The sequence below is a fragment of the Gasterosteus aculeatus genome, chromosome 17 (assembly GCF_964276395.1).
Source record: "Gasterosteus aculeatus chromosome 17, fGasAcu3.hap1.1, whole genome shotgun sequence".
In the NCBI taxonomy this organism is placed as follows: domain Eukaryota; kingdom Metazoa; phylum Chordata; class Actinopteri; order Perciformes; family Gasterosteidae; genus Gasterosteus; species Gasterosteus aculeatus.
In genome coordinates this window covers 14917685-14941096 of record NC_135705.1, presented here as the reverse complement: position 1 = coordinate 14941096, position 23412 = coordinate 14917685, and the positions used below count along the sequence as shown (strand labels likewise).

Sequence of the window (23412 nt, the reverse complement as noted above, 5' to 3'; positions counted from 1 at the left end):
GCATTGCGAGCTATTCAGATTGTAACACGAGGCCTGTAGACGGAGTCGTTTTGTGGAATTAAAATTATATTATCAGTGCTGTGTGCCCTCTGCAGTGAAACCACAGCCATAGAGGAATATAAAGGGGTCATGACCTCATAGGGAGCTTTAAGCAAATAGATAGAAATGGCATCATGTTCCCATGGAAGGATGAGAGTCCGTGCTGTGATCTTTTCCTACAATCCAACATGAAACTTAACTGAAATCAGTTATAACTTAGTTATTAAAACAAAACTCCTCCTAGTGGCCACTTCCTGGGACTTCTAAAACTACCAAAAATCAGCTCCACTTCCTGCATCTTTCTCCTCCCCAGAAAGAAACACATCACACATCTTATATCTGAAAATGTACATTTATTCTTCTTCAAGCACTTTTTACAAACCATATATATATATATATATATATATATATATATATATATATATATATATGTGTGTATGTATATACAAACAGCACCTTTTACCCTGAACAACGTTTACAAAGTACAAAGAGGAAGTACACTATTTACTGTAGCTAGAAATACCACTCAAATTCCAGACGGATTCCAACTTGGGGGGAAAATCAACATGTGATGTGATGCCCAACCACGTAAACTTTTTCCGCAGTATATCTGTTATTCAGTATTTAATTTCTCACAAACCATTTCCCTTTTTGTTGGTTAATATCGTCACATGCATCGTGGTGTCAGAACTCATGAGTATTTTCAGCATGATATTCCCTGTAGTTAAGATTGCCGCTACATTAATAACGTGGGGATATCTCCTTGTGTTTGGTTTCTGTCAGAGGTCACAATCACATTGCAGTTAACCGTTACCTGATTTGTGTTGCAAAAAACAATGATGTCAGAGACCTTTGATCAAAATCGTATACAGTACTGTTGTTGATGTGTGTGTGGTGCGTGTGTGTGCGTGTGAAAGCTGGGGGGGGGGGCAGGTAGACGGGGAGGGGAATGGCTGGAGTGCCCATGTGTTTTTGACAGCAGTGTTTCTGTGGATGCTTTCGCTCTTTCTCCCCCGGTGTTATCTGGAGTGGATTGTGGAGGCGGTAGCTCTGAGAACAGCTGCTTCTGACAAACACTGCGTGAACAATATGCGCGTCACTTGGGGATTGAGTGTGCGTGTGTGTTGAGGGGACGATAGGACACTTTTAAAATGGCTAAGAGGGGAGATAACCATCTATCTAATAACCATTTGGTCTGTTAGAGACTTCACGTGGCCCCTGGAGCGATGCGTCCTCTTGTGGTTGAAAATAGAACTGTTCATAATTAAAAACAGACACATGAACCTTTTTCTAATAAAAGCTTACTGTTTGTATGTCAGAGCAGGAACTGATCAGCGAAATATGACTATATGCATGCAAGTATGTATATAATATATATGCAAGTCAATGAATGTGAGAACGTGTGTGCATGCACATGCTCATGTGTGTGCATGTGTTGTATATCCATGTCCTCCATTATAAGCATAGTCCGCCTTGTTGTGCATGACCAGTCTGTTCTCCACGAAATAGAAGCTGTCTGACCGCGTCTCATAAGGACACTCCACCATCTGACGGACTGAAAAACAGACAACATGTGCATGAAGGTTTTGGTTTCAATACCCAAGCAAGTAGAAGTGATCATAGAACAGTGTGAAACGATTGGGTCAATAGCATTGAAGGATTTATTATTAGAATATCTCAAATTCTTTGCTCTGCTTCATATTGGGGCCCTCATGGCATTACAAGTACCCCTTTCGTCCCTCCATAATGACAATAATGTCACAATAAGTCACAAAACCAGTTAATAATGAAAATGATGTACTAGCAAATATGAAGGCCACCATAGTTGTTGTCACACAACACAAGTGTACTATCTGTCTTTTATGTGAAAGCATCAAAGGACAGTGTCAAATGTATGTACGTCTCTGATTAATAAAATACCAATGTGCGTTATGTGAACGTATTTTTTTCGGTAGTTTTATACGATTTTTTGGCAAACCGTCCCCCCCCCAAAGTGACTACCTTGTAAAAAGACGTAAATAGGGGACAAATCCACAGTCCTGTCTGTGTGCATCCTGACCTGATGTGAGGCTTCAGTGGTCTAAGCTTGCCTAATCAAGAAGGTCCTCCAGAGGCAGATATGTTAGGATGAAGTTCCCCAGGCAGCGTTTCCTTGCTGACCAGCAGCAGAGAGATATTACTTGGTGGTTGCATGTGGCTTTGATGCTGGAACTCGACCATGGCAATATACTAGGACCCCATAGAGCAATGTGCCCTCTTGATTCTTTGACATCAGACCCCTGAAGTCTCGTAGTAGATTCAGCTGCGTTTTTAAAACCGCAGTTAAACAAAATTGCCACATGGTAAGCGTAGGAGAAGAGGTTTCTATTGCCTCCAGCTTCTTCAAAAGGATGAGCTTCAGTTGTTAACTAAGCATTGCATCTGTTAAAGTGCTCCATTGTGACACACAGCTAATTAGGAGTCATGAATCTCCTTAAAGGGAATATCGCTAGTGAAAAAGACTAATCTGTTCTTTTGCGTGGTATACATAATACATGAAACAAAATACTACATTTAAAAACACTACCCATATGGTCTATTATTCAGGAAAAAACGACTCACCCAGGCTCTCAGACAGCTGAGGGAACTCATAGAGATGCTCACAGGTGTTGCGGCTGTTTGGGATACAGAAGCCAAAGTCAAAGTCAAAGCTCTTCAGCAGGTGATCTCGGAAGTAGTGCCTCTCGATCATGCGGAAGTTGTTTAAAGGTCGGTTTCCAACGGTGAATTCCACGCTGATTGAATGATACAGAGAGAAGGGATACTAGGTTGTTCCAACAAGAGGCCTGTTCTCGTGTAATTGCTATGTTACAAATGAGTGTCTTGCTCTGTGTGCAATTGTTTCCATTGTTGGTGAATGGGCAGGTGAGTGTGTTGTTCTCAGGTGTGTGCTGGGGATGTGTGAGTCACTCACGTGGCTCCAACGGTCCTCAGCCTCAGAAAGGCCGGGGTGAACTGGTAGCGTACGAATCGCCCCGCGCTGGCATCCGCCTCTGCGTTGTCCTCGTTGTCCTCTGAGACACACGACGTAGGACGGAGACATTTGAAACAATTCACACTGAGGACTACTTTTGATTAGAATGACCGTGCACGTTTATGAACCCCTATTTTAAGATGAAAACAAGATCAGCAGCGGTCAGCAGTGTCCTTTTTTTAAGTGTAAGCATTCATCTGTCAACAGCTCCATTTAAAACAGGAAAGGAAGGAGGCGGACGCACATTACCTGTTTGTGGGGGTTTGGCAATCTCAAACAGGACCGTGCCTGTCTCCAGGTCCCTGATCTTAAAGCGCACAAAATCGATGTTATAAATATTGTCCTGAGGTTTACAGAGGTACCCTGCAACAACAACAGACAGCATTCAGGAGTTTAAAAAAACAAACATAACAATGATTTTCAAGCCCCCGTGGATTATGTGTGCACGGGATGCTGCAAAGATGACATGCAAAACACTGTGCTTGACTAGGTTGACACTCTCAGGTGACTCAGGTGTTGCTTGAAAGTGGAAATGCAATGTTGTTTTTATTAGTGCTATTTCTTGAAAGATTTTCTTCGGACATTGATGGATAATTTACACTTTTCACATTCAACCGGCACACTCTCCTTTCCTTGGCAATGTGGAACAACTTTACCACATTCGGATCTACCGTCTAGTCAATCATTTCAATCCAGGCCACACAGACTCGAGGTGTCTGCGATGTCATTGTAGTCCTCTGTGACGTTATTTGTAGTCCATTGGACATTTCTTAACAATTTGACGTCATAATATGGTCTCAGCACGATTAAAGTTCAACTACAGAGAAACTAAATTTGCTGTCCCCGTTAAGCTGCTTGAAAATAAAAACGCTGTTATTTCAATGATTGAACATTTTAGAATTAAGTGTAATAATTGTTTATGGTGTGAACCTGCGTCATGCGCTCTAGCTTTACGTGTATAGATTTAATGTAACCAGTGTTGTTTGTGGGACTCTGGTCCATTAGGTTCCGATAGTAGTGGATTGAGCCCAGGCAGCACATTCACCATCATCTGTAAACCCACAACGAGGGACAAGACCGGACACAAGAGAACAAGGGAGACTCAAACCTCGCGCGGCGACCCGCAGTCCAAACACGTCCTCGGGCGTGATGTGTCCACTTTGTGTCTGCAGGTCTTCCTCCGTCACGGGCCTGCTCTCCATCTGGTTCCTCCGGGACTTGAGCCTCTTCAGAAGCCCCGCGCCTGGCTTGCGGTCCCGCGGAGGAGCCGCGGTGACGTGTCCGCCACCGGGGACATTTTCAGCAACAGGCGCGTCGCTGCGGGCTTCGGCTCCGCTCATGGTTGCCTGTCTCCGGGCTTCCCCTCCGTTGAGACGAGCGTCTCGGGTGTCCTCCACTGACAACTGCTGGATGAATAAGATGGCGTCGCAGCGTTAGATTGTCGAGAAAACTGTCGGTGAACGGTCAAGCGCTTGTTTTTGTAAGCACATGCTGTACAGTTGCCGTGACAACTCGTCCGGTGAGCCGTAGGCGGTGCGACGCAGTTCCGTGAAACGTCCACCAGGGGGCGCCGGACAGCTGTCCTACCTGGAGGTCCATATTTATTAGTAGGCCCACTAGTATTAACACCGGCTGTTATTCATACCACTGTAATTACATATGATCATACAATTAACAACATTAACAGCGATGATAATAGTAATAAATGAGTGTAAAATATTACTAAAATAAAACATACTGTTATATTTGTTATATTACACACACGAACGCACGCACGCTCACACGCACACATACAAATACACACGCCAGGAAATTATATTCGCCTTTGCTCAATGGCAGCGAACACGTGACTTGTGTGTGACGTTTCCTGCACAACTACTAAATGGAACACGGTGCAGGTGTTATGCAAATGAGGTTAGCCCAGTGCGTGAGAGTTGACGGGCACCCCCTGCTGCGAGGAGGCCCCCAGGTCCCCAGGGACTCTCAGCACGGCGCTCACTTGCCTCCAAGTCCTTTACAACTTTGTTTAAAGTAGCTTTTCTTCTCATTTGGGAGAACCTGTTGAATGAACAGCCATGTTCAGCCATGAACAGTCTACTGGTTTGAACCGTCAATGATTTTAGGGAACACGTCCGGTCTAAACTATGAAAATAAAAGGGCATATCGTAACACTGTCCACATGTAGAGTTTTGCTTTCGATGCTTTCGAACCATCATTACGTTGATTTAATATAATTTACATTTATCTTTGCTGTATTAATGATGATTTACACATGCATTTTAGGGCATTCTTCTTGGTGCTCATTCTGTGGTCCCCTTTTAATCATACTGGATCTACCTCATACTGGAAAACCTGCATACAGCATCCCGCCTCACTTGGTAAGCGATGTTGTGCCTTTATTTTGAAGTAAAGGCCCACCGCTTCCTGTCTAATCCTGTGCAGCTTGAGGCTGGGAGCACCGTGGAGGACAGAGGGAGTGTCGGCTGAGCAGCCTGACGTCCCGTGTGAATGACTTGAAGAAAGAAAAACACACACACACACACACACACACACACACACACACGTACACGTACACAAACACTGACAGGAGCTGAGCAGACGAGACGACCCCGGAAAACGGAGGAGACTCGTTTTTCTTTTGAAACTTCTTCCCCCCCGTCCTTCACCTGTATGGCTCTGTGACGACAAAAGGTAAATACACCTTACAGCTCAGTAGCTCACACGTTCAATACGTTGCTGTTAAAAGCAGGTGCGCATATTTATTTGACTCCCGCAGCACAGTAACGTAAATATTTAGGGGAGCGTCACAAGCAACGTGGACCTCACGGAATACTATCGTTATATCGTGTGTTGGATTTAACGTAAAGTCACATTCATGTCTGTCCACTTCCAGTAAACACACTGCTGGTTCAACGACTGGGAGTTCAGCGCTGACGCGTTTATTAGTCACTTATAAACAAGCCGGAGTGAAACAAGTTCACACGATAAAAGCGCGCCGCTGAAGCGTTAATGCGCCGAAACGTCGTCCTCTCCGAGGACCGCCAAGTGTCCCACGCTGCGGGATCAGGCTGAAGGATTTCACTCAGTCCGTGAAGGTGGCCAGAATGTAAGCAGCGTGAATCATCTGCAGCCTTTGTTTGGCCGGACAGTGTTTATGAATTCTGAGGAATTCAGATGGAGAAGAAAAGAAAAAAAAGGCGGGGGGGGGGGGGGGGGGGGGGGGGAGAGAAAAAGATGAAAGCGGAAAAAGAAAGCAGGACACAGTTTAAAAGATACCAATCTGAGCCTTTCACACACTTATTATCCAGCGAGCATTGTGCGGTAAACAAACAAACAAACAAACAGCTGAGTCCTGACTCGAGAGACCACCTGTAGGTTGATACGGTCAGAGGGACTTTGTTGGACCGACGCACACCGACAGTGTTCGATTTCGGGGCGTGGAGTTACCGGTGGAGCCAAAAGTATTACAGGTTCAACCAGATGACACACTGCACCTTTGGCATGTCGTGCAACAAAATCGGATCGGTTACTGCTGTCTTTTCTCACACGACGTGTGAGTTGAAAGCTTTTTTTCGCTCACGTGACGGTAAAACTGGCGCAGACGCTTGTGTGTGCGTCAGGAGTTTCAGTTCTATTGCAGATCTTGTGGGATCGTTTTATTCAGGCCAGACTGACGTGAGGGATGATGACTCATCAACAATATGCCTCCTACCTGTCTCTGGGATTCTTATTTCAGTGTTACGTGTGCTTTAAAAATGGCCATCCAAATGTACTTTCGAATAGTTTACTTGAACAAGTTTACTTATCACATAATCACGTTATCACATTCATATTGCACTTTGAAGTCTTGATGTTATCCGAGATACACATGGACCTTTCAATATTTTGATTTGATAGACTTCGTAGATACAATCTTGAAAGGACCAAGTATAGATATATGTTTTTGTTTTACTTCTCAATTGTGACTGATTTGCCACACAGGGACTTTAAGTCAGGTTTTGGACATCGTCTATAAAGATGAGCCACTGAGGACATAACCATGATCAGTGTCACGGATTGACAGGTCGGCTCTTTTGGAATGAGGAAGAAAATAACCATTGAAATACTTTCCTCTTTAGTCGGAAACAGCTTTGTTGTTGTTGTTTAAAAACTTTATCTGATGAGGAAAAAAAAAAAGATCCCGGCAGGAAGACTTTTGTTAGTTTCTGGTGTTGAATTCTTTCTGTTGGCCCCTGTACAGTGAGCTTTTCAACGGTGCTGACTGTGTTTGGTGATAATTTAAGAAATGAGGCAAACTTTTTCTTGCAAGTACGATCAAGCAAGACGTTTAAGGGTCCTTATTATGGTTGGATTCTTGCAGGGTTACACTTTTGCTTTCAGATTCAACTGTGATCACATGCATGAAGAGTCTTTTAATGTCCACACTTAAGACTTTTAATGTCCCTTCTTGTTTCACGATATTTTTTTTCTCAGGAATTCATTTTTGTAATATTGTGCATTTATCTGCATTGTGAATCATTTTCTTCAGTTTGCTTGTAGAGGAAGGGTTTCCTTGTCTTATTGCAATTGTTAGTGTCGCGAGCTCTGTCCTTTCTCCTTTGTGCCTCCATACTTACAGTGCGTTGTCTGCACATTAGAAGCAGTGTGGTAAATGAGTAACACACACCTAGCTCACAATATCGAAACTGTAGTCAGATTTATGTCCTGGGTATAGATAAGAGTGCAAACTAAGCAACCTCAAAGTCTGACTATTTAAATAGGACACCTACAATAAAAGTTCAGAGTTAAGACTATATGCAGTTTAACTTGTTTCCAGTTACCCTCCAGTATCTCGCCATTCAGGTTTTGAGATATTATCCTGCTGCTATTCAATAGACAGTACAATAGATGAAGAGATGAATAATTATTTGAAGCAATTACATTCAAACAGTTAAATGACAACATGTCCTCAAGGGTTTGTCCGGTTTGTGTTTGGGGTGATTGATACCTTTGTCTCTGCCCTGCTAGAGATATTGTGCTTTCAAAAGTTTAGACGGACCAGACTCTTTGAGTGAAAAGACATGGCTACGTAGGGAGAAAAGATTTTTTCACTTTAAACAAGAAGTCTTGCTGCATGTTAACACTTACTCTGCTCCCCTCCTCCAGCAACTCAGTAATGGAGAGCCCCTTTGAGGTGTCCCAGATGGGTGCCCCCAAGCCATCTGTGCCCCCCAAACCTCTGCTCACTCCCAAGCCCTTCTCCCTGCAGAAGAACACCACCATTCGCTCCATCAATGCCCCAAAGGCGGCTGGTGTAGCCTCTAGGACAACGACACAGCGTACCGATAAATCTAAGGCCAAACCGCCCGCCTCCCCCCCGGCTCAGAAACCCCCTCAAAAAACCCTCGCCTCAGATTCCCAAGCCAGCCCTGTGAGTGTGCTCACGGAAGAACTGCCCAAAACAGCCAGGGAGAGCAAAGCAAGCCCAGATGGAGAGGACACTCCCGATTCTGGTGTAGGAAAATCTGATCCAGTCACACAAGCCGCTCCACCAAAAGAGACACCCAAGTCCGAGTCAATCCGTAAAGATGATGTCAACCAAGCAGACCGAAGTAATGTTGTAAACACACCACAGATAGACGGAAAAAAGACAGAAGACGAGGCTCAGACTTCTGCCGTCCAAAATATTCCAGATTCGGGAAGCAACGCTTCTTCTGCAGACAATGCGGAGAATCGATGGGGCGGCAGCAGGAAGCGGCTGTCCGTGAAGCTCACCTCAAAGTTTGAGTCAGTTGGCGTGTCTCTGCCCCCCCAGCCAACCATCCCTGCAACCAGCACCAAAGGTGATGCGAACAAACCAGAGGCCCCGGAACCAGAGGCCCCGGAACCTGAGCCGGGCCGCACAACACCGAAGCCCTCAGATAGAGAGATTGACGAAGGTGCACCGAAGGAGGAATACAGTGGAGGAGGCAGTATAAAACGCAGAATCAGTCGCCTGTTTGACTCGTCGTCGAGGCCAGAACCCATGACGAAGAGAGACGAGCCAGAGGCTGTAAATAGTGTGGGAGGTGTGAAGGGTGTAAAGGAGAGAATGAAAATCTGGGCCGCAGAAACGACCCCTGACGATCCGAAGGCTGAGAAGCCGCCTCCGGTTGCACCCCGAAGTCGCTCAAAGAGGTGAGTGAAAATTTGTATTTGGTGACATTTCAACTTGAGTAAATGAAAAATGCTATTTTGCAATGTTTCTCCCAGTTTCTGTCAAAAAATCATGCAGAGAAGACTGCAAATGTAGAACTGTTTGTATCACCATCACTGTCTTTTTCTCCTTTGTGTCTCTTACACAGTACTTGTACTTTGTCTGGACATCAGTAACAGTGTGGTAAATGAGTAACATAGCTTGCGATATAAAAAACGTGGTCAGATTTATGTCCTGATAAGTTTGCAAACCAGACCAGCTCAAAATGTGAATATCACGATTAGATGTCCAACCTACAATACAAATACAGAGTATGTGCAGTCCCTGCAGTATCTCGCCATGATTCCAACAACAGCAGATGTGAATATAATTTGTGCTGCAGCATTAAGGACGACATTCAAACGATTCAACAGCAACAAGTCCTCACTGGTTTGAGTTTTTGAGTGAAGAGTTTTCACTATCAACATTTGGAACCTCTTTCTCCCAAAGAAACAGATACAAACTCTAAACAGTTCGTTCACTGATTATCAAAATGTAACCTTTAGAGCGCCGAGCACCTCAGACGAAATCCAACCCTACTGGGGTGATTTAAAGGCGTAAATCTGATAAATAAAAATAGTCTGAATAGATACAACGAGGCAAGTGAAAGACTAATGGTTTTGTTTTTGTATTAGGGATTAACTTATTTATTAGCTTAGCATAACACAGACCCTATGAAACAGGGGGAACATCTCAAAATGAACACATGGAGTCTGGCACGTTGCCTGGCACCCTCACAGCGACGATAAGACTCCAGGTAGTCACAGCGCAGCAGGTAGCTCCCCTTGAGACGAACTCATTTTTATTTGCATAGATTAAAATAACAAAAATATATAGCATGTAAATGCCTGAGGTTTTGGTGCTACTGTGCTGATTGCTTTGACTTTAGACAGAGCCGGGCCAGCTGCTTCCCCAGTTTACAGTCTTTATGCCAAGCTTTGCTGACCAGCTGCTGGCTGTAGCTTTGTACTGCGCACACGGTCTGGAGAGAGATGTAAAATGTGCTCGTATGTATTGGGAGGTCAGCGGCGAGCTCTGCCGTCGCTCCGTGGACAATTCCTCCGAGGCATTAAACCTTGAACTGTCTTCCACAGATTACAACCAGCAACAGCTCCAACAGCGGTGAAAACACCCGAAATACCAACTGTTGAACCTCCCGTAACAGGGACGCCGTCCAGCCAGGCCGTGCCTCTTCCCTCAAAGGTGTCCCCTGCTGAACCACCCACCGACATCCCAATGCAGACAAACAAAGACGCTGCCGCTGACGATAAATTCCCGGAAAGCTGGAGAGTAGAACGTATGCAAAACCGATCGACAGAGGTTGATGTACAGCTACGCAAACGTAGCTCATTCAAAACCCCCACCGTGGCTGATGAGGGAGACTCTGCAGAGAGTGCTGAACACGCTCCAAAGAGGGACAACGGCAAACGGCGATCCGTCCGCTTTAGTGTCGTGGAGAGAGACGACGGCGGGCCGCCGACGTTCCTGGGCTCCGCGTCTGAATCCAGCGACGAAGAAGGAGAGGCTTCTGAGGCCGAAGCTGAGGAGGAGATCCCCGTTTCGGTGCCCGTCTACAGACGAGTGGGAGGTCTTCAGAGGAAAGATGATGATGATGATGATGATGATGACAAAGAAGAGGGACGACTGAAACATTTGGAATTTGAAAGAAGGCGCCGATCAGAGGAGCACGATCAGCCACAACTCAAGATGGAAGACGAGCTGAAACGAAAAGAAGAAGAAAAAGTAGAAGAAAGGGAGGAAGAAAAGGCTAGGCAGAAGAAAGAGGAGGAAAGGAAAAGAGACAGTCTGAAGGAGGAGCGCATAGAGAGACAGAAGAGGCAGGAATGGGAGAGAGAACAGTTGATAGAAGAGGAGAGGAAACGGGAAAGGCTGAGAGAGGAAGAGATGGAGAGGGAAAAGCAGATGGAGATGCTGCTGCAGAGACAGAGAGAAGAGGAAAGAGAGAGGGCAAAGCAGAAAGAGCTGAGACTTCAACACGATCAGGAGGAGAGTGAAAAAGAAAGGCTGAAGGAGGCGCAAAGGGAAGAGGAGAGACTGAGGCAGGAAAGAGAAAAACAAAAGTTTAGCGAGGAGGCGATTAACGAAGAGAAAAAACGAGAGGACGAGTGGGAAAAAGAGCAGGTGGAAAAGACAGAGAGACTGAGGGGAGAAGAGGAGAAGGGAGGAGAGAATGGGGTGGAGCTGGTGGAGCAGAGACAGAAAGAGGAAAGACTGAGGAGAAGAGAGGAGAAGGAGATTTTGGTTCGCAACCATGCGGATTACCAAATGGAGGGAAAACTGAGAGAGACTGAAATTAACAAAAAGAAAAAAAGAGAGGAGGAGTGGGAGAAAGAGTGGGTGAAAAAGACAGAGAGACTGAGGGGAGAAGAGGAGAAGGGAGGAGAGAATGGGTTGGAGACGATGGAGCAGAGACAAAAAGAGGAAGAACTGAGCGAGGAAAGAGAAAGACAGAGGAGAAGAGAGGAGAAGGAGATTTTGGTTCGCAACCATGCGGATTACCAAATGGAGGGAAAACTGAGAGAGACTGAAATTAACAAAAAGAAACAAAGGGAGGAGGAGTGGGAGAAAGAGTGGGTGAAAAAGACAGAGAGGTTAAGAAGAGAAGAGGAAGAGAAGGAGTTGACGCTGAAGGGAAAGACAGATGAGGACAGGGAGAGGGCGAGACAGAACGAGGAGAGACTGAGGCAAGAGGAGAGGCAGGAAGAAAGATTAAGAGACAAAGAGAAGGAAAGAGAGAGGCAACAAAGGCTGGAAGAACAGCAAGAAAAAGAGGAAGAGTTGGAGAGAATGAGGCAAATAGAGAGCAAGAGAGAGGAAGAGGAGAGGAAGAGGCAGGCAGAGAGAGAAAGAGTGCAAGAGTTGGAGAGAGTACAGCAGGAAGTGGATCAAAAGCGAGAACAAGACCTGGAGGAAAAGTTGAGACTGGAGGAGGAGAGAGGAAGGGAGGAAATAGGGAGCGCAGCGGACACAGCAGAGTCAAATTTAATCCTCTTTGACTCCAAAGATGTGCCTCAGAAGTCGGAATCCCCAAATTCCCCCGCTGCAAAGTCCTATCAGCCCACAGAGGGTCAGCTGAAAGTCGCGTACGACGACTTCTCCGTCAGGCCGCCTCTGACTCAAGTTGTGTTTGACGACTTTTCAGTCAAACCAAAGCGATGGGGCTCGCAGGCCAAAGGGGAATCCAGTCCGCTCAGCCACCGTCGCTCAGCTGTCTCTGCGGATAAAGGAGAAGTTCAGGCGCCGCTGGATGTCACAAATAGGGTGCTGGAGCAGGTGGAAAAACCAGAGAGCCCAGAGCCTACATTAAGCTGGGAAAATCCAAAGAAGGAAGAGGAAAAGCTCATCTCCATGGAGGAGGACGAGGACGAGGAGGAGGACGAGGAGGAGGACGAGGAGGAAGAGGACGAGGAGGACGAGGAGGAGGAAGAAGAGGAAGAGGGGGGAGAAGAAAAGGAGACCCAGAGGGAGGACGAAGCGGAAGAAGAGGACGAGCAGGAGGTAAATGCCAAATTCTGTCCAATTCTGTTTCAAATGCAACATTACTTACTAAGTAATGAAATAATATTTAATTCAAGCCTGATGTTACCTTACTCACTAAATATTCCAATCCCTTCCACACAGTGAGAAACACACCGTATTAATTTAACACTAGGATCCGATTGGCATTCCGTATCAAGCGATACCCAGATATCGATTAGGACTTGAAAAGTCGTATTGGAACCTCTTGGAACGCGCTCTTGATAGACTCCGTTGTGAGCACCACCCCACATGTTTTAACGTCTCACACAGGGTGGGGCTTAGTACAGAAACAGGAGTGTACAAGTAAATGTGGTTGTTTCGCCGCTGAATCATACAATCCTGGCAGCCGCACGCATTCACCAGCATCGCCATTCCTGTTGCACCAGGAAAGACCTCTCGATATTCTCGCTTCACAATGTTTCAGTCACAGCTTAAGAACGTGTGTTTTCGTGTAGGCGTGACATTGAGCAATGAGACAGCAAAGATACATCTATGGCTCGTGTGTCAGTAGTAGTATCGGCCCTTGTTGACAGCCAGATCTTATCCATTCAAATTCAAATAAAACACACTAATACTCTCGGAGAAAGATGAAAAACTTAAAATCTGTGTGATTCTTTGCACTTAAATTACGATAGACGATATGTTGGTGGTAAATAAGTCAGTCAACTGTAATAATACATCAAACTGAATGAAATTCATTTCTAGTGGTGCACGAAATGTACATGTGTGGTTATGACAGAAATAAGTCCTTACAGGAAGTGAGGTTACAACTTCCTCTACATCTTGCAATAGTCATATGCTTTCTTTTTGCTGTTAATTGTGCGTTTATCTTCAAAGTCTTAGGCATTTTAAAATAGAAAATAGATCTTTATTCACATGCATGTGAAAAGGGGATAGATTCGTTCACACGGGCCTCTTGGGTGGACTATTTCCAGTTGCTATGGGTGAGTTTTTGCAGAATATAGTTTGTGTTACCTAACACAAGTGTTGGTGGTTTAACATGAATTACAAAGTGAGAGGTTTCCACCTATCAGATGTTAGATCTATGTTTAGAGTAGTAATACAGTAAGTCAGCCTCTCCAATCTCTACAGTTACATATGATAAGGAGGCATTTTAATATTACCCAATTATAAATTTCACTTTTTGTGTTAATTGAAGAACATTACGCCAATTTTGGAATATAATATAAACTTGTTACAAAATGACAAACAATTAGTCTGTTTTCTAAACTTTCTAATTCTGACTAGTAAAATCAATTTAACCCCCTCTCAATTTATAATTAAGGGTATTCATTTGTAGCTTGTGTCCAATTGTCATTTGTTTTACGTCTGTAGAGATGTGAGGAAGAATCTGAAAACTTTTATTTTACAAATGAGTGAATTATAGTGTTTTATTTTTGCTGCTGTGCTTACTATATGGATAACATGATGCTGCTTCAGACTGTGTTCTGCTTCAGCTGAGTCGCACTCAAAGAAGCCAACCAACCATGTTTGAGCAAATTCTGTGTGCACCCATAAAATACCCGTCATCGCTGTACTGCCAGTAAGAAGTAAGAAGTAGTGTTAATGTGATAGTAAGCTCATTTCGCTGGCAACTTTAGTCACTGTAGAAGTGTTAGCCTTGTTGTAAACAACAGAATTACAGATGAAAGTGAAAATTACAGGCCTATCACAACCCCAAAAACACAATTCAGAGGTCAAGCATATTATCTAACAAGATGAGCAAACTCACATCATACAAAAGAAAATTAGGCGAAACTGGGCAAGACTTGGTTGCGGCACCTTATCATTGTTCATCAGAGTGAATGAACACCTGACGGGCGTCCCAGTCGAGTCAGAGCGCTTCACCACCAGTTTGAACATGCAACATTTTTGCAAACTTCATCAAAACACAAAACTCTGCAGCCCTGAACTTGGTGTGTGGTTGTGTGTGTGTGAGTGTGTGTTTGTACATGTATTTTTGTGATATCGTCTTTCTATTTGCTGTGTGTGCTTAAGTAAACCAACCAGTTCACAAAACCAGTGAGCTAGTGTAAGGAAGCATTGTGCTCACAGAGCTGCTGTAAGGTCGTTGGTATGGAAGCTTTGGAGGACGAGCTGAGAGTGCAGCCCTGTTGTCTCCACTGAGTGGCACTGCTGCTCTTAAAAAGGGCACTTCCTTTTTCTGCAGCACCGATACCATCAAGTTATATCATGTAGATCACATTTCACCACTATAATACTACTACACAGTAAAGTTCAATACAATCTAAATGTTTATGCAGCAAGTAAAACCTCAACATCAGAGATGCTGTTGTGTGGCATGGAACAGATGTTACTCTATAAGGACAGAGTGAGAGTTTACTGTACCCTCATCCAGGTTACTGACTTGAAGACAGGCAGACAGACAGATATATGTTCCAGTGAGAAGAGACAAGCTGCTATGTGGTTATCGTGTCCTCATTTAGATCTGGTCAGCAGGGCAGCGGGTCAGAATGACCATACATGGTGCCCCTCTTTCTCTGTCTCTGTCCGTCTACTCAGTCTCTCCACCCTGTTTTGGGAGTTCCCTTCACCCCCCCCCCCCTTACACACACACACACACAGACTCTCTGTCTGCACATACACTCAAAGGAGGATGGGCAAAACCAGGCACAAGAAGAGTTCACATTCTCTCGCTCCTCTAGCGCTCCAACTGCCTCTGAACTCTCCAAAAGTCTCGCTGTTTTCTGTTGTTCTCTCTGCCTACTCCTCTCACAAAGGCCTGACTCATTGAGTTACCTGCATCATTTACCTACGGGGAGAGGGAGCAGCAGAGGGAGGTGCAGAAAGCACCCAGGCCCAGCCGACCGCACCTTCCAGCCCCTGGGATTTTCCACATCCGAGCACAGACCTCTGCTTTGTTGTGAAGTTGTGTGAGAGCAGGTGTGGAGGGGTGATCAACCTCTTTCTACCTGGCTTCAGATGGTTGAGATGCCAGTTATCTCCTACGCTGCTTATCTTCTCTTTTTTGCTGAATGGAAAATGGAGTTGTGATGTGATCTGGGATCGTAGATAGATCGACTCATCCAAGGAGAGAGAGGAGGTGCACATGAAAAGAGGTCATCTTTAAAAACTGTTGTGTGCAGGACTAACAGCTTCATTGCTATTTTTGTTACTGCCAAGGGATCTTTTTTTCTCTGTGTATTTTTGAATGGATCATTATGTGATGATGAGGAAAGTCTTTCTTCAGGACGCTGCAGTTCAGGACGTCACATCCATCATAGTGAATGCTCCAGTGGAATAGTGTTGTCACAGTAAACACATGGCTAGTCAGTCGATCTGCTTCTTCACTGACAGTAAAGAGTAGACTGTTCCAGGACGTTTGTGGGACCTGAACCATAGAAATATGAAGATGGAGGATGGATCGCGCTCCAATGAAAGACGGACTAAATCTGCGGTTGTATGACGCCCAAAACCTTTTTCACCAAATACAACTAGTGCTCTCTTCCCTTTCTGCTAGTTGGAAATCACAACTGAAAGGCAGATCGCAGACATTACCTTCTTCTCTACCAACGCTCACCCTCAGTTTCTACAGTGGCCCGTTTCCCATGGTGACCCCCAGTGCCCGGACGAGCAGCTGGAGCTTTTAAACCATGCAGTACTTTGGAGGGAAGCTGTCGGCCGCCCAGCTCCAGGTGGCGGGTTGGGTGGGGGGCGTGCGACGCTCCTTGCAAGGGGCACTGGAGCTGGTATTGGGCAACGCAGAAGAGAAGCCGGTGGAGGAAGAGGAGGAGGAGGAAGAAGAAGGTGGAGATGGAGGAGGAAGGTTTCAGAGAACCATGTCTCCGCTTCGTGGTTTTGCCCGACGTAGCAGGAGATCCCTCCGGCGCTTCTCCGTCAGAAGTCGGCAGAATCTGCGGAGGAGAGCCGCCGAGCCTTGCTGCGTAAGAGCCAATGTGGTGAACCAGCAGAAATGAATGATAATTCAATTTTAAAGGACAATCCGATTTCAAATGAATAGCTCATTTTAAATGACGGTAGGTGCAATGATAGAAGAACATAGCAGCTTTTAGGGCCAAAGCTGCACCAACGCTCCTTGTCCCTCGCTGTAAGAATCCCCCACCTGTGTGTTAACAGATAACCATGCAAATGTGAAAAGGGATTGCAGTGTAGGCAGTGTTACAGCAAGGACACAGTTATCTGATAAAGTTGTCCAAATGCCGTGTTTTATCAGCAGACATGCATTCCCTTGTCCGGGGTGTGTGTCAGAGATAAAGGAGACAGAAGAAGACAGGGTTTATGCAAGTATGTCTGTGTCAACCTCTAGTTTATTATGTTGAGAATTTCACCTATATTTAATATTATATTAGAGCATAATAAAATAGATACATTTGCATTGCATTATAAACATTTTACTTACATAATACTTCATCCATCTATTGTCAAACCACTTACCCTGCACACATGGTCGCTGGAGTCTATCCCAGCCAACTTTGGGCGATAGACGGGGTAGACGGGGTTCACCCTGGACTGCTCGCCAGCCAATCGCAGGGCTACACAGAGACACACAACCATTCACACTCACATTCAAACACCTACGGGCAATTTAAAGTCCCCAATTAACCTGATCCCCAGAGCATGTCTTTGGACTCTGGGAGGGAGCCGGAGTACCCGGAGAGAACGCACGCAGACAGTCCACACAGAAAGGCCACTGGGCAGAGTCGAACCCAGGACCTTCTTGCTGTGAGGCGACAGTGCTGACCACCAGGCCACCATGCCGCCCTTACATAATACTGATAATGAATAATAATTCAATTTTAATATAATCGTTTCAATAAGAATAATTCAGGGATATTTTTGGATGTAGCACTATACCCCAGTACACATGTTTATTTACATTTTATAATATTGGTTCGTCAAAATGAAGCACAAATATTATAAAAATGTAACATGTTGTAACGGTCTAGAGAAAACTTCTGCCAAATTAGCACTGCAGCTATTTGCTGTATTTCTCATTAGCATCTCCTTATGAGATTCAAAAAAACAAACAAATATGTGTCCTGTTGCCATCAGCAGTGGGGGACTTGAGACATATACAAGCTGAAGTCTGTCTTGGTAGTTTTGTTGTGTTTACTGACGCTTCTGGCTGCTGGCTGCACGTAAGTGTGAGTATGCGGGTGTGTGTGCGTGTGTGTCTATGGGTTTGTGTGTATGTGTTTGTAGAAGTGGATTTCAGCCACAAAGACCAAAAGGCAAAAACATCCTTCAGGCTATATTCACTTTTAATTTGACGTCACTTTATCATCACTTTCCTTTATCAGAGGGGATTTGTTGTTAACAGTCATCTGTTATTTGGTAACAGAGTCTTGGTTAGTTGTGGCGTCTTTAGATGTTACCTCCTCCACTGCACCACAAACGAGCTGTGTTACACATTGCATCAAAGTTGACAAAAATCTTTCAGAGGTAAACTATAATAAAGCCCACTCTGTCTTGACTTGTACGTCCTCCGCCCTCAAAGGCATTCTGGAACATTCTCACTGACACAAGTTTATTGCAGTTTGGAGTTGTAGTTTTATCTGTTTCTAATATCTGAACGTAGAGGTTGTTGTTGTGTGGGTCCTTTTACAATAATTATAAAATAAGGAACAAAATCTCTGTATAGGGCACCAAAAAATAATAATAATTAAAAATAAGTCTTTAATTTAAAAGAGAGAAATTATTGATCTGTAATTTGCCAGGTGAGATATGACACTAAATAAACACATGCTAACACGTCGTTTAAAAGGACTTGGGTTGGGTTGTGATTTGGCTGAATTAGTGGGCAGCGTCTTCAAGAATTCAACCTGGTAAATGATTGAATTCATAATAATTATTTATCATATCCCTGAATACCATAAAGTCTCTCCCATTGCCTCCAAGTTTTACTCAAAATAAAGGAAGAAATTTCTCTGTGGCAGAGTAATATTTTGCATTTCTCACACATGACTTGAGGAAAGCCTCACAAAAAAGAGGTGCAGCTGAGATCCACGTGGCCATTGTTGTATTCTGTACCCAGACCACTGCCAAAAAAGGAAACATATATTAAATGAATAAAAAAATCCCTTAAAAGCCACAAGAAGCGTGAGTGTAAAATGAAAGTTTTCAAGCCACGTGACTTGCTGAAAGATGATGTGGTTTAAAAAGTTCTGCTGTGAAGGGGTGCCAGATTCAGAATAAATGCATGTTGGTGGAATTGCACCTCTGTGTTTAAGCGCACTTTGTTTGTCTCTGCATCCACAGTCTGTGGTTAGAGGAAAAAAAAACAGAAGCATATTCATCCATGCTGGGAGGCTGCCAGATAACAGGCATTGTGCGAATGACGTGGAGTAATAAATTGACTTATGCAGGAGAGGTGAAGTCATACGGGCCCTGAGGTGTTTACGCCAGTGTTGTTTTGTATCCAGGTGACAATATCAGACGACACAACAGCAGGATGCTCCTTGATAAGACAGGAATGTTTGCATGGACGTACACAGTAGTGGCTTTTGTTTCGAAGGTGTGTGTGTGTGTATCTGTTTGTGTGGGCGTGAGACACAGAGTGAGCGCCCACGCATTCCAGCATGTGGGCGTGACAGCACGAGAGGGTTTGGTGTGTCCGTGTGGGCATACAGGTGTGTATGCGAGTGCTCGTGGTGTTTGTTGAGCACAGTCCAGCCTCTGTGACCGGCTCATTAAAAGATGCATGCTCGGCTGGGCCTCAGTCCTCTCGCCCTCTGTAGTCACTGACCTTGGCTCAGCACACGGAACGGCCTCTCTCTGCCTCGGCTCGGCGGTGTGAGGTTCCAATGTGCAGATTTACAGGACAACAGTGTTGGCTGTTGTGTGATGAAGCAGTGAATGGTGATCTGGAGTTTTCCTCTGGTTTCGAGGCATGATATGTTTTCTGGTTTTGTTTGTCACATTTAATTTGAATGTCTTTCTTTCCCCGTCTCAGGCACCAGTTAACAGTTATAGCACAAACAGCGAGGACACTGATGCTTTGATAGACAATGAGCCAGACGAGCAGAATGGGGCTGGTGAACAGACATCTGAAACAGACAGGTAGGAAACAATACACACCCAAACACACACACACACGCACACACTTACATGCTTTGAACTGCACACTGTATCTTTCAGTGGCTTCATGTTCTTCATATATACTAATGGGAGACAGACAGGACCGGACATGTTTGTGTCTTGTGCAAAAGGAGTGGCTTCACATTTTATTCAAAGTGAGCACACCTGCAAACAGAAACTCTGTTCTGTATCTAGGTCTTAAAGTGAGTAGCTTTAAAAGTGCAGTTGGGGTTTGGAGAATAATCAGCGGGTTATGTAGTGCAGCCAATTGTGAAACCTAAATATACATTATGGGGAGACATGCAATTAGCAAGTTCTGCTTTATAAACCCTATGACAGTGTAGCTGCACACCCGAATATGAAAGAGCTGAGCTCTCTGTGCCCCCTTGTGGCAAATAGAGCACGACACAGGAAGTCAAAAAGTGAACCAAGAAAACTCCAAAACTTCAACTGAAAGCATCCCAACAATCTACTTTCTAGTGATAATTTGATTATGTGCCCACACATGATTTTGATTGAGCTTGTTTCTCTTCAGCCCAAAGCTCGTCCCTGACCAGGTTCCTGAAGTCTCTGAGGACCTTGATACCACTGATTTTAACAGGGAGCCTGAGTACGCTCCATTCCCTGAGGTTGGTGATTCTTTATTTCTGATTCTTCTATCTTTCCGTAACGGGGACACAAACTCTACACTGCAAAAATGAACACGTAGTTTTGTTGCTCATTTGCCATCCTACCAGGAAAAACACATACACCCGGGGATTTAGTGTGCTTTCTGTTCATTGCTTGCTAGATTTTATGTTTATGTTTGTGCGCAGAGCTCCACCGATCTCCTCAACACCAGCGCACAGAAATCAAAAGCCGAACTGGGAAGAAAACGAAATCGGACACGTCCGTCACGCTCGCTGCATGGTGGTTTTGCTCATTTGGAAAGCAGGGACTGGAAGATTGACGACTCCACAGGTTACTGCTCTATCCATAATGTCATCTAAACTTTCAGAATGAATGAGCATTGGAGCAATCAAGACTCTCCACTCCAGGCTAAAAGGGGTCTGCAAATGTGATTTTACTGCATGTTCTGACTGGACGTTACGTCTACTTTCTCTCTGTTTTCAGATGAAAAGGAGGTATCTTCTAAGCAAAGGGATCTAGACTCTGAGGAGGAGCAGCCTAAACCGAAAATAGTCTGTTCTCCTCCTCCTACCACCTCTCAGAGAGTCCCCATGTTTCCAGGTTTGAACCCTGCAGCCTTAATAGTAAGTTTAAGATGAGCTTACTGGAATGGTCCGTTTCATAATATATAGCATGATGCATAACACGGTGGTTGGCATGTGTAAGTAAAAAATCCTTAACTTTCTCCCCAAGGCTCAGTTAAAAAAGAGGACAAGTGGAGGAAGAACTAGAGGAGGAGAAGAGGCAGAAGAAGACAAGGGACGGGGGGTGAAGGAAAGTCGAAAGGAGGAAGTGGCACCATCTCCCTCACAACTGCCCCGCTCTTCTCGCTCTGCCGCTCATCTGGCGGGGGCTGCTCGAGTGCTGCCTCCCATAGGCGCCGCGGACCAAGGGTGAGAAAAATAGCGTGACAGCGCACTTCCAAAAATATGCGGCCGTGTTTTAATCGTGAGGCTCCTCTGATTCTGTGTGTCGTTCAGGCCCGTCTCCTCTCCAGCTTGGCTGAAAGAACTGAAGTCTAAGAAGCGCCTCAGTCAGTACGACAGCGGGACTTAGCCAGACGCAGGTCAGCAATACGGATGTGATGAGAATATTTCTTTCTTTCTTGTTTTCTAGTTTCTAGTTTCCAATACTGTCCTATAGCCATTTTTAGCTTATTCTCATACAAAGATAATCCAATCGGCACATTATGTTTTGGGTGACTTTTCTATTTTAACAACAAAATTCAGATATTTGGGTTAACAACAAACCCATTAGAGCGTACATAACCGACAAATGGTTTGACATATTGAACTTAAAAGGATCAGCCATAGTTGAGCAAGAACATTTAGACATTTTTGACATGTGAATTATACCCTGAATTACTGTTTGAGAGTCATTATGCAAGACATCTGAAGAGGTTTGCGATAAGATAAAGCGAATAGTTTGAACTTTGCGGCACTGCTGTCAAGAACGCGTGTTATTTAATGTGACAGTGTAAAATACTGACAGCGAGGACCAAAACAGGAAGTGGGACATATTTTTGAAAAGCCTTCTGCTGTCATGATCTAAATTGCACCATGGGTAAAGACATCCTCATTGGGCCTCAAAGCAGTTTGCTCTGCTTCTCCGGGGAATTGCTGCTTGCAGCTGTGCTTTGCTCTTTCCTCCATGTGCATCAGCGACAGTAAGTGGAAAGGACGTGTGGATGTAACATGTTTATGGATATCAGGGCCACTTGGTGCTGAAAAACAAATGCGTGTAGAATACTAACAAATGTCCTGGGATGAAATATGTTACATAAATTCTACACCTCCTGTAGTCTGTGAGTTGGAAACTTTTTACTCATCTTCTCTCTCTCTGTTTCCTTTAGAAGACACTGTGACTTTGCTGTTCAGCACGAATCAATCCATCTCAGCTGCTGATGCTGACAGACGCTTTGCCGTGATTGCTCCATTTTCATCTTTGAGTGCCTTAACTTGGATCTTTCTGCTTAACGTAGGGGCCATCAAGAACTTTCCTGGCTTGTAAATGAAATATGGTGCCACGGCTTTGTGCCAAGACTGTGATGTGTTAATGCCAAGTAGATGTTTTATCTACTGTTGTACAGAGACTCAATGGAGGGGGAGGACACTAACGTAATTTAGAGCAAAGCCATGGATTGTTTTACTGTTTAAATGTTTTAGTCCATTATATAGTGAGAGGGACTGACGACACTAGGCCTTCAGCAGGATATCTACATATGTATGTACAGAAAATGATGACTACGAATACTGTATGCCACGTTAAGTGTGTTTAGTTTAAATTGGACAAAAGGCCTTTTACATCATCTTTTCAATCACAGATTGTCTCAAGTACACTTTTAAGCACTTTAAAAAAAAAGATATATATATATATATATAACAAATTACCATCCACACAGTACAACAAAGCAATAGAATCAATCAAGGTCCTAACTGTAATATACATGGTCATGAGAATCTTTATATTTGTTACACCATGAATATCGGTCATCTCTTTCCAGGTTCACACAACTTAAAGATGTACATCATGTTTTTTTCATGAAAAAGCCCAATAGCTGGTCCAAAAAATGAGCTTGGAGGGAATTTTGAGCACATATTTGTGGGAGTGTTTTGGGACATCTTTAACTCAGATTACTTCACTTGATGTTTTTATGTGCATGCTTGATGTGAAGTCACTGTCATCCATGCTGTAATTGTGTGAAATCAACATGCTGTATGACAAATGGAAATCGAGGGAATTTTATTAAAACTTTTCTATGAAATGCAATCGAGCGTATGTTTTTGATGGGAAGCTTACCAACACAGCTCAAAATGTGGGCAGCATGGAGCATGTGTATATATCGTAAATGTTGGCATTTTCATTCACACATTGTAAG

General features: G+C 44.3%; 2 protein-coding genes across 3 annotated transcripts; one reads left to right on the top strand and one right to left on the bottom strand.

Moving 5' to 3' along the window:
* Positions 1-372: 372 nt before the first annotated feature.
* Positions 373-4699, bottom strand: LOC120835194 (protein unc-119 homolog B). Of its 2 annotated transcripts, none has more exons than XM_040203886.2 (5): positions 4161-4699; positions 3302-3415; positions 2993-3092; positions 2641-2813; positions 373-1594 (listed from the first exon to the last, which is right to left on the bottom strand). In XM_040203886.2, exons 1-5 carry the CDS (start codon positions 4390-4392, stop codon positions 1458-1460), a joined length of 756 nt encoding a protein of 251 aa, XP_040059820.1. In that variant the 5' UTR covers positions 4393-4699; the 3' UTR covers positions 373-1457. The 2 variants fall into 2 exon arrangements, with proteins under 2 accessions (XP_040059820.1, XP_040059821.1); XM_040203887.2 differs by having other exon boundaries at positions 2641-2693; positions 4161-4586.
* A 789-nt stretch (positions 4700-5488) lies between these two features.
* Positions 5489-23303, top strand: tnks1bp1 (tankyrase 1 binding protein 1). The gene is made up of 10 exons (XM_040203885.2): positions 5489-5743; positions 8198-9208; positions 10361-12785; positions 19741-19847; positions 20401-20494; positions 20681-20825; positions 20979-21118; positions 21228-21427; positions 21515-21600; positions 22387-23303. The coding sequence occupies exons 2-9, from the start codon at positions 8208-8210 to the stop codon at positions 21588-21590; spliced, it is 4188 nt and encodes a 1395-aa protein (XP_040059819.2). The 5' UTR covers positions 5489-5743; positions 8198-8207; the 3' UTR covers positions 21591-21600; positions 22387-23303.
* The last annotated feature ends 109 nt before the right edge of the window (positions 23304-23412 follow it).